The sequence below is a fragment of the Lepidochelys kempii genome, chromosome 10 (assembly GCF_965140265.1).
Source record: "Lepidochelys kempii isolate rLepKem1 chromosome 10, rLepKem1.hap2, whole genome shotgun sequence".
NCBI lineage: Eukaryota > Metazoa > Chordata > Testudines > Cheloniidae > Lepidochelys > Lepidochelys kempii.
Genome location: NC_133265.1, coordinates 6,781,487 through 6,800,057, shown reverse-complemented (window position 1 = coordinate 6,800,057; position 18,571 = coordinate 6,781,487). Strand labels below are relative to the sequence as shown.

At 47.2% G+C, this 18,571-nt stretch overlaps 1 protein-coding gene across 4 annotated transcripts in view; it reads right to left on the bottom strand.

Annotated features, from left to right (window-relative positions):
• The window catches only part of CACNA1H (calcium voltage-gated channel subunit alpha1 H), a 478,577-nt gene that overhangs the window by 16,751 nt on the left and 443,255 nt on the right, over nt 1–18,571 (bottom strand). For all 4 annotated transcript variants that reach the window (XM_073361774.1, XM_073361777.1, XM_073361776.1 and 1 more), the window contains 5 exons: nt 18,385–18,518; nt 16,693–16,763; nt 6,127–6,205; nt 1,423–1,544; nt 606–944 (listed from right to left, as the gene is read on the bottom strand). In XM_073361774.1, coding sequence (XP_073217875.1) covers nt 606–944; nt 1,423–1,544; nt 6,127–6,205; nt 16,693–16,763; nt 18,385–18,518 — 745 coding nt within the window. The remainder of the gene's footprint in view (nt 1–605; nt 945–1,422; nt 1,545–6,126; nt 6,206–16,692; nt 16,764–18,384; nt 18,519–18,571) is intronic.

Sequence of the window (18,571 nt, the reverse complement as noted above, 5' to 3'; positions counted from 1 at the left end):
CTCCTTTGGATATCCTGCCAAGAGGCTGATGTGCTAAGACTAACAACAACCTGAGCTGGATTTCTGCACCTGCACGGAAGAAATTCCTGCCATCCGCTTAGCCCACGAACAGGGATTGCTCAGGGCAAGGTCTCCTGTGCTACCAGTGGCCCTGCAGCTGCTGTTCATGGTAAAATGATGTACAAAGAGGGGAGTGGTATATATAACATGTGACTTGGGCTGTTACTTCTCGGAGTCCAAATTCACCAGGGATACTCCTCCACTGCTGATGCCTATGAGAAATGGAAGTTAAAACTCCCCCTGGAATGCTGGGTGGTGAAAGGTCACACGTGGAGGTCAAAGAGCCAGACTGCCCTACATCATGGGGAGCCTCTCATCTTGTTGGAAGACTCAGAGATGGGGGTGGAAACTACTCCCAAGCCCTAAGATCCTGGGGGACACAGGAAAAGCTGTCTTCCTTTTGAACTGCCTTGTGGCACGTCCCTTTAGTTTGATATAATTGGGGTTCTGACAGACTCTGGAGCCTCTGCTGGTCAACAGATCCTGACCAGAAGCTCCCTGCCCCATTCATTAGAAGACACCATAGGCCTTGAGTCAATCATTACCAGGGCTTGATGCTTCACTCGCATGGGGGACTCTGGCTTCATGGCTTCCTGGCTCCCGTAGGGGGCCCTGACGTCCGAGGCAGAGGTGCCACTTCCACCCCCACTGTTGGCTGGGGTGCTCCCTCCTCTGGACATTTCCAGCTCTATCTCTGCGTCCATCTCTGCATCCTCCTTGGCTTCCTTGTTGCTCTCCTCCAGGTGCTTCATCAGCACGGCCACCACCACATTGACCAGGACAAACTGGGCGATGAGGACAAAGGTGACGAAGTAGACGGGGGAGATGACTGGCAGGTAACTCAGGCAGTGCTTGTCCTCCTTGGTGCACTCCCGCAGCGTGTCCTGAGATTCAGAGAGAGAGAAAGGGAGGGAGGGCTTTGAATCAGACTGAGCTTTGCTAACAAGCATTAAACCACAGAGGGACTCCAAAGCCAGCCTGTTCAGCACTGTGCAGATAATGGGAATATTATTTCAGACACAGGCTGAGGAATTAGCATGCCATATGCAGGGTGGAATTTTAGTTCCTTTTATTTTGTACTGATGTTAGAGACACCCAGCTGAGCTACTGCAGTAAGTGGAATAGAGATGGGGTAAGTGGGTGCAGTGGGATAAGCTGTCTAAGGCCACAACCCCCTGCCACATGAGCTAAAGGGGAAGCTCTGGAATCTTTTAGAAGCACAGAGCCTGTAATGCACAATTGATTCCTCCCATAGAGGGCTGTGGTGTAAATTCACACTGGCCAGTTCCGTGGAGGAAAGGGGGCAGAGAACATCTGCAGCATGGCGAAGCTGGCAGCAGCATGGACAGAGAGCGCAAGTACCTTCATAATCCCATTCCAGTTGTCTCCAGTCGACACCCTGAAGAGGGTGAGAAAGGCCATGCCGAAGTTGGTGAAGGTTGCGTGCCGGCTCAGACCTTCGCAGGGATTGTCTTCGCTGCAGTCTGCACAGAACAGAAGTGAAAGCAACACAATGAAAACAGTTCTTAACTGGGCTGGTTTACAAACAGATCCAACTGACAATACAGCAGTGTGGCCAAGCAGATACAGATTCCTGAGACTCAGGAAACCTGGGTTCTAGTCTCAGCTCTGCCCCTGGCCTGCTGTGTGACCATGGGAAAATCGCTTCCTCGCTTTGTGCCTCAGTTTCCCCAACAGTACAATGGGGATAAATGATACTGACCACCCTTTGTCAGGTGTTTTTGGATCCACTCATTAAAGATGCTATACAAGAGCTAGGTAGTATTATTATTATTATTTAGTGCCTTTGCAATGCTCTTGGGAGGGTAACACCAGGTGACCCAATGGAGCCAACTTAATTCATTCAAGGTAGAGGGGAGGATGAGAGCTTGGTAAGGTACATTTGGAAGCACTGGTTAATAGTGCTGCGGGGTGAGGGAGCTGCAAGTGGAAGATGAACCATATGGGTTTTATCTGTAGGGGCATCTCCATTACCAGACCCCCTACCTTCACTAAGCTTCTAGGGTAGTGGGATTTTACCCTACATGGAGTTTCTTTCTTTGATTCAGTTCCATGATTTCATCTTGTACAGGATGTTGTTACTGTTTGTATCACCGGAACCCCACGATGCTAGACGCTGTACAGACAGGACACAAAGACAGCGGCTGCCCCAAGGAGCTCACAATCTGCAGCCTTGGAATCGGAGCCTAGCTTTGTGGGGGATCCTGGAGCTTAGAAGGGCATGTTAACGTGCTCCCGGATGTGGTCCGTAGCTCATAATTGCAGTGCAAGCCGATCTTCACGGACGGTTCTACCTTCCTCTGTTCTCAGAGGCAACATGCTCTTTTGCAGCAGATTTTCCCCTCACCCTAATCTCCCCAAGCAATCGTCCTGGTTTGGAGAGCCAACATTTCTGTCACGCTCTAGTCAGTGTGGCCTAGAGGACACAGTGCTGGACTGAGGTTCAGGACACGTGGGGTTCTGCTGATGGTTCTGCTGCTGGGTGACTTAGGGCAAGTTCCTTCACCTCAGTCTCTCCAGCTGCACAAAGGGGGACAATGATACTGCTATGAGCCCTACTGGTGAAACGTGCTACGGAAGAGCCAAGTCTATGACTAGGAGTAGTCTGGCTTGCTGGGCATGTGTGTAAAATCTCTGAAGACATCCTGAGGATTAAGTAACTTGCCATAGGTACAAACCTGATTGCATTTTCGCCCTCCAAGACCCCTTTAACAGGCAGTACTAACTATATACGACGCTGAAAATGAAGTGGAACGAAGTAAGACCGTGTAAGCTAACTCTGCACGATTGGTTACGAACACTGCTTTCCCTCTTTGCTGCTCTGCACTGCGGCTTGTCTATTACTCTCTCCATTGTGTTGATTATCTTGTTTTATTTTTTTAAACAGAGCACATTTCCCATAAGGGATATTTTACTGGAATAACATGAGCAATTTTTATATTTTTCCCCCGGAGATTTAATATCCTAATGCATGTAAATTGCACACACCAAACATCCTCTTGTACATAAAACACAGGCTCATTAAGTTTTCATTAGGACAGGCAGCAATCTGTCTTGCAAGAGCCTTTCATTATTCGTCATTTATTTCTGAAGTGCATTAAAGAAAAAAAAAAAAAAAGCCGGCCACCAACCTCACTGAGGAGGGAGCTGGGCTTTTTTGTGGCAGACATGGACCAGCCATGCTTGAGAGAAGAAAAATCAAACTGTTCCCAATAAAAGTCAGGAAGTGGAAGCGGTCTGCTGGCTGGCTGGGTGCTCGTCGCAGCTGGGATCAAGTCTCAATCTCAAACCACACACAGCAATAGTTTATTGCACAGAGCTGGCATGGAGTGTGCATAGAAACACAGCACGGGTTTAGAACTGCAGAGAGGGCTGCTTAGTCTTTAAGGTATTCAAGTATCTTCTGTCTAAGGATAGGTGAATAAATACTGCTGCTACCAGAGATACCTGGCACAGGAATCACCGCATTTTCAATGATGCTCTCTGGAGAGTTGCTGCACAAGCCTAGATGTTGTACTGTAGATATACAGCTGCAATGGCAGGTAAAAGAGAATCGAATTGTAGCTCACTGATCTGGGACCTAGGAGATCTGGGTTCTGTTAGTGACTTTGCCACATGCTTACTGTGTGACAAGTCACTTACCTGCTCTGGGCCTCAGTTTTTCCAGCTGTAAAATGGGAATATAAAAATATTCCTTTTGTCTGTCTTGTCTATTTAGATTGGAAACCCTTCCAGGCAGTGACCCTCTCCACTTTGTATGTGTCCGGCATCTAGCACAAGGGGGCCTGGATCTCAGGTGAATCCCTAGCTGCTACCATAACAACATTTTTTAAAAAAACAACGGGGTCATTTAGACATATCAGTAGAGAGCATTGATGTGAATGATCACACAACTCCCCAAGAGGCATTGTCTAATGGCTAAAACCTGGGATTGGAGTCAGAAGACTTAGGGATCCTTTCACAGCTGTGCCAGTGACTCATCGGGTGACCTTGGGAAAGTCACTGCCCTTCTCTGTGCCTCAGTTTCCCCATCTGTAAAATGGAGCTACTAACACTTCCTGATCTCCCAGTCAGGATTATGGGGAATACATATATGTAAAGTGCATGGAAATCCATACACTGAAAAGCATCACAGCAGTGCAAAATATGTTGCTTTTGGAGTAACAGCATCATTAACTGCATAGCTTTCTGAAGCTCCTGCTGTTTCATATAAATACCACAGCCCTACAAGGTTTTTCAGTCAGGCCCTAAGCACGGCTGTCACCCTGTAAAGCCCATCTGAAAATGATCAGACCTTCCTCTCCATCCGTACGGGCTGAGGAAGCAGCTGCTCTGGAAGTTTCTGAAGCTTTGTTAGAGTCAGAACATGCAAAAGTGAGTCCTAAATCAAAGCTTTAATGGCTTCCCAAGCAACGTGTGTGGGACTCCCAATCTGTGACTGAGATACCGAGGGTATGCCTGGGACGTGACTCTTCTATTTTGCCCCCTGGGCCTGTCACACTTGAAAGGGGACAGTGCTGTGGAGCTGGCTAGGCGAGAGTCTCTCTGTTGTGTTCCCGGACATGCTTAATGGAAGGTTGGTGATGCCCCTAGATGGGCTGTCATCTGTGAGGATTGAACATGGGGCCTAAAAGCATGCATGCCTCTAAATTCATGATCTTTCCCTCCTGAGCTAAAAGATGCAGCACTGTTAGCATGAAGCAATCACCTGACTCTTACGGTATGTCGACACTGCAGCTAGGAGCGTGTCCCCCACCCCAGGCAGACAGACGGGCTAGCATGCTAAATAGCATTGTAGCCAGGGGTATCATGGGAAGCAGCCTGAGTTACCTGCCCGAGTATAAACCCACCTGGATCCCCTGGGTACATACTTGGGTGGCTCATCTAAGCTGTCGCCATGGCTACTCTGCTATTTTTAGCAAGCTAGTGCGCGGATGGGTCTGTCTACCCGAGCTGGGAAACACGCTTCCAGCTGCAGTGTTGACGGACCCACAGACCTCTATGTGGTCCATCCATTAGAGGGAGCCAGAGAGCCACATTGTGAAAGTACATTACACAGAGGCTATGTCTACATTGCAGTCAGAGGGGTGACGGGAGCATGCGCAGACATACCCGAGCTAGCTCAGATCTAGCTAGCTTCACTAACAATAGCAGCAAAGCCACAACAGCATGAGCTAGCGTCTCGAGGGGCCCGCGCAGTGTTGTGTAACTCCCGCTGCTTGTTATTTGAGCTAATTCAATCAAAGCGAGGTGCTGCAGTCACACCTCTGATCCCAGTGTAGATGTCTCCTGACTTTGGTCAACAAGAGTTGGTGGGGAAGTCACCGATCTGGAATGGGGGTATTCTCTCTTCCCAGCACCCAAGAAGCTGGGAGCAAAGCAGGACTATGCTGTCTTTCTTGTCTAACGCCTCCTGCTCTTCTTCTGGATGGCAGTACATATGTGACTATGTAGCCATTTCTTCTGCAGTGCCAGAGACCTCCCCTGAGCAGGGTAAATAAGCGATGTCGGTGGTAAGTCGCTAAGACAGCTGATGCTTTGTGATGATTGAGAAAGGGGGAAATGGCTCTTTGAGAACAATCTATAAACAAGACAGAATCCCAAAACCTATCGGAAAAGGAAATAATTAAGGGCAGCGGAAGATCTGAAGAGTGAGAAGTTCACTGTGGTGCTACTCCAACATAAACCTGGTTCTAAGCCAACTCTGCAGACTCATCTGTTGGGCTGTAAGCAGTGAAATTCCGCCTTAGTGAATATATCCATGCAAGATTATTATATTTAGGCAGTAAACAGTTCCTCTGCAGCTGGAAGCAGGGTCAGAACACTCTGCGTGTGTGTGTGTGTGGTGTGGAAAGGGTCTGTGTTACATTCTCATGTGTCAGCTGTGACCCTGAGATCAAGAGAAAGCTTTAATCTTCAGAGCTGCAGAGCTATAAAGGACCAGAGAGAGAGAGAGAGAGAGAGAGAGAGAGAAAACAATGGAAACGGAGAAAGACAAATAAATATTGACTGGATGAAATAATCAGTGTCAAGCACATTACTCACCTAGCTTTCCAAACAGCTCCACTCCCAGGGCAGCATAGATAAAAAACAGGAGCATAAAAAGTAGGCCAAGGTTCCCTACCTACATAAGAAGAAAGCAGAACAAGGGTCAGGCAAGTTGAGGTCACAACCAACTCCATTACATTTTAAACACAAGCAAAAAAGGGAAACAAATGGCCAGTGGCTAATTATTGGGCCGCCCTGAGTCTTTCATCTCTAGAGCTTCCTGGTACCCTCTCTCTTTCAGGTGGTTTTGTCCACTTCAGCCACCCACACCCACAGGTGTTTTGTGTCTTACCTACTGTCAGTGTCTGCATAGGACCCTCCTACCCCATTGTGCTCATTGTGCGGCTTTAGGGCCCAATTCCACTGAGCACAGAATGGGATTTAAGTATGCGCTTTTGGTTCAGCATGTGCTGAAGTGTTGGGCTGAATCGGGGCCTTGGTTTGGATTTTAAGCCCTTTAGTGGTTTGTTAAAGTTTATTGTATGATGATTAAGGGGAAGAGTTTCAAATATAAGACACTGAAGTGAGGCACCTCAATTCCTACACAGGCACCTGCCTCATTTCAAAAGCTCCCTCTGACCCAGCGGGGGTCAACAGTGACCTTTAACATGTCCTGGCTGTGTGCTGTTATTGTAATCAATGGGTTAAATCGCCAGCCAATGGGTAAAACCGTCTGGGTTAAATCTCATTTGCAGTGTTTCTTCTAATGGAGAATAAAAAACCAAGCCCCCAGCCAAACCAAGCAGTCTGTTAATCCAGCTTTAGATTTCGTTGCCAATGGAGAATGGGCAGAGTCCCTATCTCTTCCTCAAGAAGCAACACAGACCCTGAATAGGTGTCCAAACTTATCCCTGTCCTGGGCATGGGTTTAACTGGTCACTCAGACTCAAAGCGATTCCTACCTGAGCTTGGCTGTTCCTGAGGCTTCCCCACAAGATCTTCTATTGCAAGTTCCCCCTGGCCTTGTTGGAGCTCTGAACCCACCCGTAAGTGTGACTTAGTAGGAACTACCCTGAATCTTAATGCACATGAAGCTTTAGAAATTGCCCTGTATTTCCTATATCGGTTTTATATATAGGATTTTATATATTTCATATATCAGTTATAAGGTGGCAGATTCTCAAACATTTTTCATGGCTCTGCTGCGTTATTAATTATGGTGTTTAAAAGCGTGCTAGGTACCACAAAACAGGCAAAAGAGGCAGACCCTGGCCTATCCAGCTCACAGTCTAAGTAGAAACATGATGTGATGATGGAAAACAAAGTGGAGGTAGGGAAGGGGAATAAGGAAAAGGGTTACAAATCCAAGATCCTGAGATAGCCTACTGGTAGTTCCCATCTTGGTATCCTATCTCTCCATGTACATACCGGCTTCAGTGACGTGTCAATCGAAAGATGAAGAACAGTGTTCCTCACAAACGCCAGAACTGCAGCTCGGAAAATCTCCCAGTGTAATGCCAGTGCAATTAGCCAAGTCATGTTTTGTGGTCACCAGTTTATGAGCTTTAAAGATGACATGTGCGGATATTATCTCTAACAGTGAGTCCTGGCTTCGCTACCCTGATGACACCCGGCTCGCAAAAGAGGAGAGCCAAGAAACGGCTCGACTCCAGCCGAGACTTGCCAGTAAAAACTGCTTGATGTGGCTGCGCAGCCTTCCTGACGTGCAGAGATGTGTCTGGCTGGTGGTGCACACGGCGAGCAATGAACTCGGCAGCTTTCCCCCTTACTCCTGAGCTTGTTTGCGTGCTACGCCTCAGCTCTGTGTTAAACAGGAGCATGCCTCAAGCTACTGGAAAGAGGGGGCTTCGGTGATCCATTGCCTCAGCAGATGCCGAAGTCTGAAGAAGAAATCAGAGGCCCATTCCGGCAAAGGAGGTGGGGGAGGGAGGGTGTGCGGAAGTTGGCCAAAGAAAGCTGCAGAACAGCATAGGAGGGGGACTATGTACGTGGCCTTGGGCGAGTCATTTCACTTCTTCAACTAAACGTACCTGTTTACAGTCCCTTCGTAGGGAGGTAATTGCGGTCAGCCCAGCAATCGGGAGAGCTGGCAAGGACAGGCACTAGAGAAGGGCTAAGTATGAATCATTATTGTTGTTGTGATGAACGAGGCAGGTGAGATCGTGTCCAGACACTCTTCTACAGCAGCCAGGGCCTGGGATGCCTTCTCTGGGCTCTCCAGGAGCAACAGACCCACGTGATCCAGCCAATCTTCTAACAGCCAGCAATCATTGTCCTGGCAGCCAGTGACCTGAGGCAGGTTTACCGAAGGCGGTTCTGCCCTGGCAGTTCAGCACAGGCTCTGTTTATCCGCTAGCCTCCCCCTGACCTGCGCTGGGACTGTCTGAACCGGGTGTAAAAAGCAACAAAAAACCCACCCGGCTGCCCTCACTGGCGACGAGAGCATAATCAGTCATTCGCTGTGGCTCCAATGTCAGTGGGAAGAGACCGCTCGCTGCCAGGGAGCAGTCAGGGTGGGGAGGAACCCGGGGAAGGGAAGCCCCGGGAAGCTGTCTTGTGGAGCTCTTTCCTATGAAACAAACGGGGGATGCAGCGACAGAGCCTGCAGATCAGGGGTAGGATAGGGCCATCTGTTCTCCCACCCCTGGATTGTCTCCCCAGCAGCCTGGTCCCACCTCCCTACCTGTGGAACATCTCGGAGAGGGACTTTGCTGGGCCCAGAGAGGCTCCCAGACAAGTTAATTCAGCCTAAACGTTTCTGGCCTTTACAGTGGATTCCCCACGGGGCTACGGGGGGACAGCCCGCACAGCGCACACATCCCCCTGGCTGGTCCGTTCCCCAGCGTGGGGCTGGGGAACAGGGAGCGGGATGCTGCTGTTCCACACAGTCAAGGGAGACCTATGCATGGAGGGCTCTGGCAGGTCACCTGCCACCCTATTTGCCTCCCTTTTATATCTCCAACCACTGGGAGTCTTGAACTAACGTGCTAAGGCTCAGGAGCGAGGCGGAAGACCAGCAGCTTTACTGAGCACATCCAGGCCACCAGGAGGACTCCACAGAACGGAGTACGTCACGCAAAGGCATGGGCTTAGCATGCACTGGGAGGGATGGCTTGGGGCCTCTCCCTGCTTTGGCTGCTCAGGACATCACCCTCCTTAGTACTGCACTGAGGGGAGTCTTTTGGTTCCAGCTATTCTATTTAACCTAATCTAGTCGCTGTGGTAGCTGAGCACCAGTGGGCTGGGGATCAGGGTTCTGTTCCCAGCTGTGCCACAGATCTTTTGATGACCTAAACCGCTGCGTTCCTCGGTTTCCCCACCCACAGAACGAGCTTGCCACCTCACAGGGGTTTTCGCAGGCTGTTTTTGTTAAAGGCTCAGCTGTGTCCTGAAGGTGCAGCCCTACACTGGGAACCATGGGGAGACCCAGTGCCTCTCAGGCAGCGCAGAGGCTATGCTGAGGTAGCAGTGTTGGCTCCTCTGAGCCGGGCCCACCCTGTTGGTGAAGGGATGTCGAGGCCGAGATTCATGCCTGTATTCTGCTCCCTCTGAGGCCACTGACTTGCTGTGTGAATCTGGAGCGAGTGGGTCTTATAACCTCTCTCTGGACCTGATCCAAAGCCCAGTGACATCAAAGGGTTGTCTCATGTTGTCTTCAATGGGCTTTGGATTAGGTCCTTTGTGTCCTGATTCTCCCTCTGTATCTAACAGGGGCGAATGGTACGTACCTTCCTGTGTGAAGCCCTTTGGGAGGCTCAGATGGAAAGTGCTCCAGAAGTGCTAATAGGATCATCATCAGAGCAGGATGCTAGCTCCTGGCCCACAGAGCTACCGAATCCACTGTCAGGACGTAGAGTCAAAACCAAGCCCTACAGAGCGTTGTGACTGACGACCTCCTCTCCACCCTCTGCCGGTCGGCTCTGTGAGAGGCGTTAATGAAAGGCAGAAGGCCTCCTCTCTCCTGCTCCTGAAACCTGCTTCAGCTCCTCCTGGACCTCTCACTGCTCTGACTCCATTTCCGCACTGCCAGCCTGCCCCTTGGCATTTCAGCCGCCCATGTAGACAATGCACTGGGGCATCCCCGGGTGCCTGGGAAGAGCAATTTCTCACAAAGCTAAGCCTCTGCCATGCCTTTCCCAGGACGAGTCCTTATCTTTTCCTGCCAGCTCCCACCATCCAAAGCAATAACTCTGGAATTAGGGAAATGCCAGCTAATTTATGTACTAGACAGAGGACAAAATGGACACATTTGCCAGCCTGGAAAGGGGACATCATCTGGGTGAGTTCCAGTCCGAGACGAAGGTGCCAGATCGACAGCCTGGGAGGCTGCAGTGCTCTGCTTAGCTACGTGACTACTTTAGGGCAGTCAACAGCCTTGCATTGCTCCACCAGTGTCTCTCGGCCCGGTTCTAGACGCGCTTACATTTTTGTTTGCCTTCCCCTCCCCCGCGACTTTTCCTCTTTTCTTTTTCTTCTCACTTTTCTTTCCTTCCAGCTGGGAGCTAACCACAGATCTAATCTAGTGCCAATAAGCCAACAGTTCTTTTCAGAATGGACGGCCAGTAATGGCCTGAGGTGCAAAAGAGCCCCTTGTTCCCGTATTATGGGACAGGGTTAAAAAAGAGGGACTGATCATTTTTCACTGCAGCCTGTATCATTTGGAATAATTCAGTCAAGACTCTTCCCCCCCTCACCCCCCCCCTTTTTTTTTTTGGTGGCTAAATAAGTTAAGGGTCAAGTGTGGACCTGACCTAGGAACAGCTCCATTGACTTCAATGGGGCTCCTGAGTATTTAATCTCTCCCTGCTCTTGTCAGCTGCAGGTCCCACACTCAATCCATTTTTGTTCCCCTTCTCTGGGCCTTTACAATCGCTGTATATTTTCAGGGGATGATAACAATAGACTATTGTTTAGATCATAAAATCCCCTTTAGACAACAGCAGAAACGCCTTTAAAAGCTGCACCCAAAAGTCTCTATGGGAGCTGCTGCCCCTAGAAGAGTTAAACTCCCAGACAGCAGCAAACTGAAGCCTCTGTCCTTCAGCAGAATGAAGCAGGGAACAGGGAGTTTTTCACATTTTTCTTGGCACAGAATCTCCGTTGTACAGAGCTCCAAGCTTTGAAGAGAAGAAGGGGGTATGTTGTCCAATCCTGGGTTTAATTAATGTGCATTCCATAGATGAAGTAAAAAAAGAAGAACCCAGATCTTCTTGACAGATTGGACCAGATTTTGCTCTCAGCCACAGCAATGAAAATCTATAGCGTTGCTCCAACGGAATTAGAGTGGTGTGACTGAGCAGAGTTTAACCTACTGTGGGGGATACAAAGAAAAATCAAACAGTTCGACTTGCAACAAATGCTCTCTTTTAGCTGTGCTATTGTGCCTCACATTTCTGCAAATGTCTCATTTCCACTGTAGATTCTTTCATGGATTGTAAATTGTGATTATGGCCAGAAAAGGGAGTATGTACAAATAGCACCCGTTGCACCCTATGTATTTGTCAGCCGTTTCTGTTTGTGTTTTTGACAGCAAAGGCCCCACATTGTACGACCAATAGCACTGCTGTGGCTGAATTTCATTTTGCCTTCCCCATCACAAGCAATACTGGCAACTGATTGCAAATGCTTTCTGACCGGCGATTTATATGAGAACAGTGATACAGACTGACCTGGATCACTTGGGTAAGCCGGGCTCACTCAAACAACGTGGATTTTAACACAGCCAAGAGCAAGGTCATACATCTAGGAACAAAGAATGTAGGTCACACTTATAAGATGGGGTTATTGTAGCCTGGAAAGCAGTGACTCTGAAAAGGAGTTGGGGTGAATAGGAGTTCCCAGTGTGATGCTGTAGTTAAGGGGGCAAATGCAATCTTTGCATATATAATCAGGGGAATTTCAAAGCAGGAGTAGGGAAGTGATATTGCCTCTGTATACAGTATTAGTGCCATCATTACTGGGAGGGGGTGTAGAACTGTGATGTCCACACACGAAAAGGGATGTGGAAAAAAGCTACAAGAAGAACTCAAGGTCTGGAGAACCTGCCTCACACAGTGTGAGATAAAAGAAACTCAATCTGTTTAGCTGATTCAAAAGGAAGATAAGAGGTGGCTTGACCACAGTTGACAAGTACCTACATAAGGAAGAGACTTCTGACAGAAGACAGCTTGTTAATTTAGCAGAAAAAGGCATAACGAGATCCAATGAAAGCAGAAGCTAGACGCATTCAGACGAGAAATAAGGTGCACATTTTAAACAATGAGGGTATTTAATTCTCCATGGGAAAAAGTTACCTAAGGATGTGGTGGATTCTCCATCACTTTCAATCTATAAGTCAAGACTAGATATCTTTCTACAAGAGATGTTAGAGTGCCGACAGAAGTTATGGGCTTGATGCAGATATTGCATCGTCAAGTTCTTTCCCCTGGTTTATGCAGGAGGTCAGACTAAATTAGCATGATGAAAAACTTGAGCTATGGTTAGTAATGTCTAGTTAATGATGTCAGTTTAACTCACATTAACCTGGAGTAACACTGTCGCTTTGGGATCTACATTAGCATACCTGGGAGCAGAATTTGGCTCTATATATGTAAAAGCTGTAAGTCCACAGGAGGGATTCTTCCTCTGCCAATGAGGATATTTCACTGTTTGTTTTTTTTAATTCTCCTCTACTGTATGATTTGCTCATTCTGCATTTAAAAAAATTCCTCTTCTCCTAGGACGCTCATAGTGCAGCAGGGCAAAGATCGATAATGTCTTTGTGGTGACCCTGGCCAGGTCACTAGATATCTTTATTGATTGGTCAACTGAGCTGTGAAATTGGAAAACACAGGTTCATCACTGAAAAAGAGATGATGCCTTAGGTAAAAATCGCCACAAAACAGACAGACAGGGTGTCATAAATATAAAGGGAAGGGTAAACCCCTTTGAAATCCCTCCTGGCCAGGGGAAAGCTCCTCTCACCTGTAAAGGGTTAAGAAGCTAAAGGTAACCTCGCTGGCACCTGACCAAAATGACCAATGAGGAGACAAGATACTTTCAAAAGCTGGGAAGAGGGAGAGAAACAAAGGGTCTGGGTCTGTCTGTATGCTGCGCTTGCCAGGGACAGAACAGGAATGGAGTCTTAGAACTTTTAGTAAGTAATCTAGCTAGGTATGTGTTAGATTATGATTTCTTTAAATGGCTGAGAAAAGAATTGTGCTGAATAGAATAACTATTTCTGTCTGTGTATCTTTTTTGTAACTTAAGGTTTTGCCTAGAGGGGTTCTCTATGTTTTTGAATCTAATTACCCTGTAAGATATATACCATCCTGATTTTACAGGGGGGATTTCTTTATTTCTATTTACTTCTATTTTTTATTAAAAGTCTTCTTGTAAAACACTGAATGCTTTTTCATTGTTCTCAGATCCAAGGGTTTGGGTTTGTGGTCACCTATGCAAATTGGTGAGGCTTTTTATCCGACATTTCCCAGGAAAGGGGGGGTGCAAGTGTTGGGAGGATTGTTCATTGTTCTTAAGATCCAAGGGTCTGGGTCTGTAGTCACCTAGACAAATTGGTGAGGCTTTTTACCAAACCTTGTCCAGGAAGTGGGGTGCAAGGTTTTGGGAAGTATTTTGGGGGGAAGGACGCATCCAAACAGCTCTTCCCCAGTAACCAGTATTAGTTTGGTGGTGGTAGCGGCCATTCCAAGGATAACGGGGGTAATATTTTGTACCTTGGGGAAGTTTTGACCTAAGCTGGTAAAGATAAGCTTAGGAGGTTTTTCATGCAGGTCCCCACATCTGTACCCTAGAGTTCAGAGTGGGGGAGGAACCTTGACACAGGGACAGGCCCAAGCCACAGAGTTGGATCTGGATTTGAACTTCCAAAATGTTTGGTGGGGGTTGACCCATTATGAATATTGGGGCTGTGATTGGGCGGGGGGGGGGGGCCTATCTTTTTAAGGTCTTTCCCCTGACCACTGCTTCTTTGCCTCACTTCTCCTAGACTACCACTTTAAGAGCAGTGCATGATGGGAACTCTTCTTGGCTTTAAGGCGGACTATTTTCATTAGATGCTCAGACTGGACGTTCTAGTGGAGGAGAAAGGTATTTGATGGTGGCTCTTTCCTGCTCGCTTATTCTGACGTTCATTAATATTAATGAACCGGGATTGTGGATTTTGGCACAGGCTGAGTCCATGCATTTGGATCTTGATGATTCCCTGTCTCAGTGGGCCAGCTACAAAACGTGGATTCAAAGGCCAGCATCCCCAAAGCTCAGGGTGCTTTGTTCTGCAGAGGGAGATCAAGCTCATCTCTCTTGATAAGTAATACAGATGAACAGGAAACTAACAAAAATCACCCTTGAAAGAGGAAAAGAAATCTATTGTAATTAGTACTGCATGAGAGTGCTGGAAAGGGCTAATTCAACCGACTCCGGGAGAGATGTCTTCAAAAGCTGCAGCAGGACCCATACAAATGGAATTCCCCTCTCTCGTCATTTAACAAGCAAGCGCAAAAGAATTACACAGACTGATACATTAGAGTAAGAAATGTCTCCCTGCGCTTCAGATCCTGGGTGCAGCTTTAAGTAATGCAACGTTATCTGGGTTGAGGATGGGGAGGAAGATTTCCCAAGTCCCCTTCCTCCTTTCCTCAACTTTTACTTTAATGACAGATGGCGGTTTTATCAGCACAAGATTTGCCTGCAAGGTTCCCCGGGATTTCACATTAGCAGAAAATTTGGTTTCTGTGTCACAAGTAGAAAACCCGGCCTCAAGTGCCCCTTTTGTTTTTTTAAAAAAGTTCTGTAATTCATGGCTTTCGAAAGAAAAAGAATATACACAAATAAATTGTTTTCTTGAAATGCCAACGCAGGGGTCGGGTTTGTAAATTCCAGGCTTTCTTCTCAGTCAAAGCCCATTGTTGAAAGCAAAGTCTAAATACCAAAGAGCAATTGGCTTAGATTAAGAACATCTTTTGAGGCAGTGGTGAAGGATAAACAGAGCTTTCCAAGAAAAAGAAACTTCTGTTTTTCAGTTCAGGCAGGAGAGGCTGTGGGCTTGTCTAAATGGGGAAACGTACTGGCAGAACTATGCCGGTACAATTATACTTCTATTGCTATCCCAGTACAATTAAACCTCTGTAGCTATCTGGCACAACTCCCATGTAGACACACTTATTCAGAAAGCAGAAAGCATCTGGGACATTATACCAGAGTAACTCCAGGGATATTACACTGGTATAGTCCCACTGGTAAATTTCCCTGTGTAGATAAACCCTACCAAAGTTGTACAAGTTACCTAGGCCCAATTCTCCACAGGCTTGTCTCAGCACTTAATGCCTGTAATAAAGTGGGTGCAAGAGGCTGTCATACTGATCTGGGAGCATTTTAAACCCACTTTGCTCAGGTGTAAATGAGAGTACAAGGCAGTGGAAAATCATGCTTTCCTCTACAGCACTGGCAGGATTGCCAACCCCGGGCACTCAAACATCAGGAGCAAGGTGACCCAAAAAAAAAAAAACCGAAACAAAAAAACCCCACGAGATTGGTCTAAAAATAATGAGATTTGGGAGGAGGGGAGGAAACAAAAAAACAACAACCTCCAATGCAAAACGTTGGGTTCTTTTTATTTGCCTTCTGGATTTTGACCCTTTAGGGATCATGCTTTCAAGCTTTCCTTGACAACCATGAGAGCTAGACACTTGCTCTTTTAAAAATGAAAGCAGAGATTTCCCCATAAAGGAACTGGGGATTTTAAGGAAATCGTCAAATATGGACAGTCCATCTAGTGCACATTTAGAGTCCTTTAATGCCAATGCTTTCACCAGCAGGTTCCTCAGTCCACCCCGATCTCTCTCTGCCTTTTCAGGTTGTCTCCCTTCATTTGAAGTCAAAAACGTTGGTGACCCCTCCCATTTACTACAGAAGTAAGAGTAAACCATGTATCAGTGATAATGATGCTAAGGCTATATAATTATTGGGGTGTGCCTTTTGAGAGGATGGCAGAGTACCTGACCTTCCAGGAGATGGGGGAGCGGGGGAGTGAGTTGTGGGTCCGGCTGGCCTTTGCAGACATGAAAGGAGTAGACCTACTACGATAACCACAACATCTGACCTCGCAAACAGGGAAGATTTTGGTTGCCCTGCAGTTATTCTGGAAATTTTTATTTTCTTTTGTAATTGTAATGAAACGCTCAGTGCCCTGCGCCCAACCCGGGAGTTGTGATGCATCGGTTGGGAAGCACCGGTCCACCCGTGACTCCCCAATTCTGTATTTTATAACAACTTTGCCTACAAAGGTTGAAGGGTAGATTTTGCTCTTAGATCTGCACAGTTGATCTCTAACTCCAACACTCTGCTATTCTCACCAAGCCCAGAACTCCTGGGGATTCCATGCATGCACGGGGCGAGAAAATCAGGGAACAAGATCTACCCTGCAGTCCCCGAGGGCAGAATGTTTGCCTGCAGTTCTCAGCAGAACCATTTGTATCAATGGAGAATACGAAGACTATATACCAGGACCAGCATCTCCTACAAGGTGCAGCACAAAAACTAAATCCATGAGAGAAGTCAAACTCTTCTGTCCCTGTCTGGCGTGGATCCTGTCTCCGGACTTACCTGGGGTAGGGCCTGCACCACTGTGTCCAAGAGAGCTCGCATCCCCGTGGCCATTTTGAGCAGTTTCAACACTACAACGAGAAGCAAAGCTGAAGCACCAGGGCTAGGACACATTTTTTATGTAAACACCACAAACCTATTCAAGGAAGAGGAGTGAAACAGATGCTGTGGGGTGGATTCTCCTCTCTCTAGCCACTTCATTAATGTCAGTGGAGTGACTCCACATTTACGCCTGTTAAAGAGGAGGATCAGGCCCTACGTTTATAAATACGGCATGCAGGGACAGGGATCTAAGTGTCAAGTATACTCCCCTCCATGGCACGTACAACAGAATGGGGGAACTTCTGGGCCTACTCCCTCCTGTCCTTTCCAAAGTGAATGGGAGCAGACAGTAACCTTCAAAGTCAATTCTCCTCCTTGCCCCATTGCAGCTGATGTCTAGGGAAGGTGCCTCACTCCATGAGGTATGATCCTCCTCTTCTAAGGAGGAGACTAGGATGTGGGAAATCTACCAGTCCTTGCTCTTGTGTGTTCCCATGGCAGATCTTTTCCCACAAGAGGTCTAGGACCCTGGGTTTGAATTAGAGATGGGCCATGATATCTGGGAATATTGGGTTTTATAGACCACTGGGCCAGCTTACCTCCATTATATTCACTGCTTTGCATTATATTCTGTTTTATTATATTCAGCAGCAATGCAAGGAACCTACAGGCTTGTATCCTGTAAGTCATTGGCTTCAGCAGTTAGCAAGAGGCTTGAGGTCTATGAACTTTGGCATAGATAAACTTAGGTAATGCATGAGTTTTGGTGAACTGGACGTAGAGCGTAGGGGGGAATTTTGTCCATAATGACATCAGCCAACCACAGAACATGAACTGACACCGGCTTCTGGAAGGTTTTGGACGAAACATCCGACCGCAAGAGTGCCATGGCAATGAATTGACATATAAGATAATGGGGTGAAATCATAAATACACCAACCTATAGAAGGCGGACACCTTAACATTGGTAAGGGGAGGAAATACAAATATGGAAGAGGGGAGAAACCCCTATTGAATATGCATTAGACATGGTAATGTCAGCGTAACATATTATAAAAGTGGCATCCCAAACTGGGGCAGTAGAGAGAGATATGTAGCCTTGGGGAGGGGCCAGAATGATGGCCACTGGTGAAGATGAGAAGGGTGACAGGGATGAGGAAGATAATGGCTAACATTTCAGGTTGTTCTGCAAGGGATGGTGTGAGTATGGATGTTCCGATGTACTTTATGTATTATCTCTGTCTACCTTACAGAGTTAGAGTGTGTGACTTTGCTAAATGTGTTAATAAATTATTTATTTGTCAATATAAAAGAGTTCCTATAGTGTGAGTGTTGCATCTGTGCACATCGGGGGTCCCAACTATATAATAATTTTAATAATACTGGGCCTGATCTTGGGACAAGAACCTGTCATCCCTCAAAGTGATAACTGGGAATATTTATTCATGATCTATAGATCAGACTACAGTTTTGAATCAAAACCCTGCAGCCCGGCTCCATCCCTAGGTCTGAATCAAACTCAAATGACCTAGAAATGAAACACAATGGGCTGAATTCATCCCTGATGCAACCCCACTGGCTTCTATGGAATCACCCCAGAGATCAGGCATGGTCACTGAAGAGGCTCCAGGCTGGAAAGGCAATTCTTACCTCTTGCTATGCGTAGCACCCGCATGATGCGTATGATCGTGGGATTGATAGGCAGCGCGGCATTCATTTCAATTTCCTCCAGCGTGATGCCCATGATTGAGAGAAGAACTATGGCCAGGTCCAGCTGGTTCCACCTAGCAGGGTACACGTGGGAAAGACGAAAAAAGAACCACACTTCAAAGGAGCG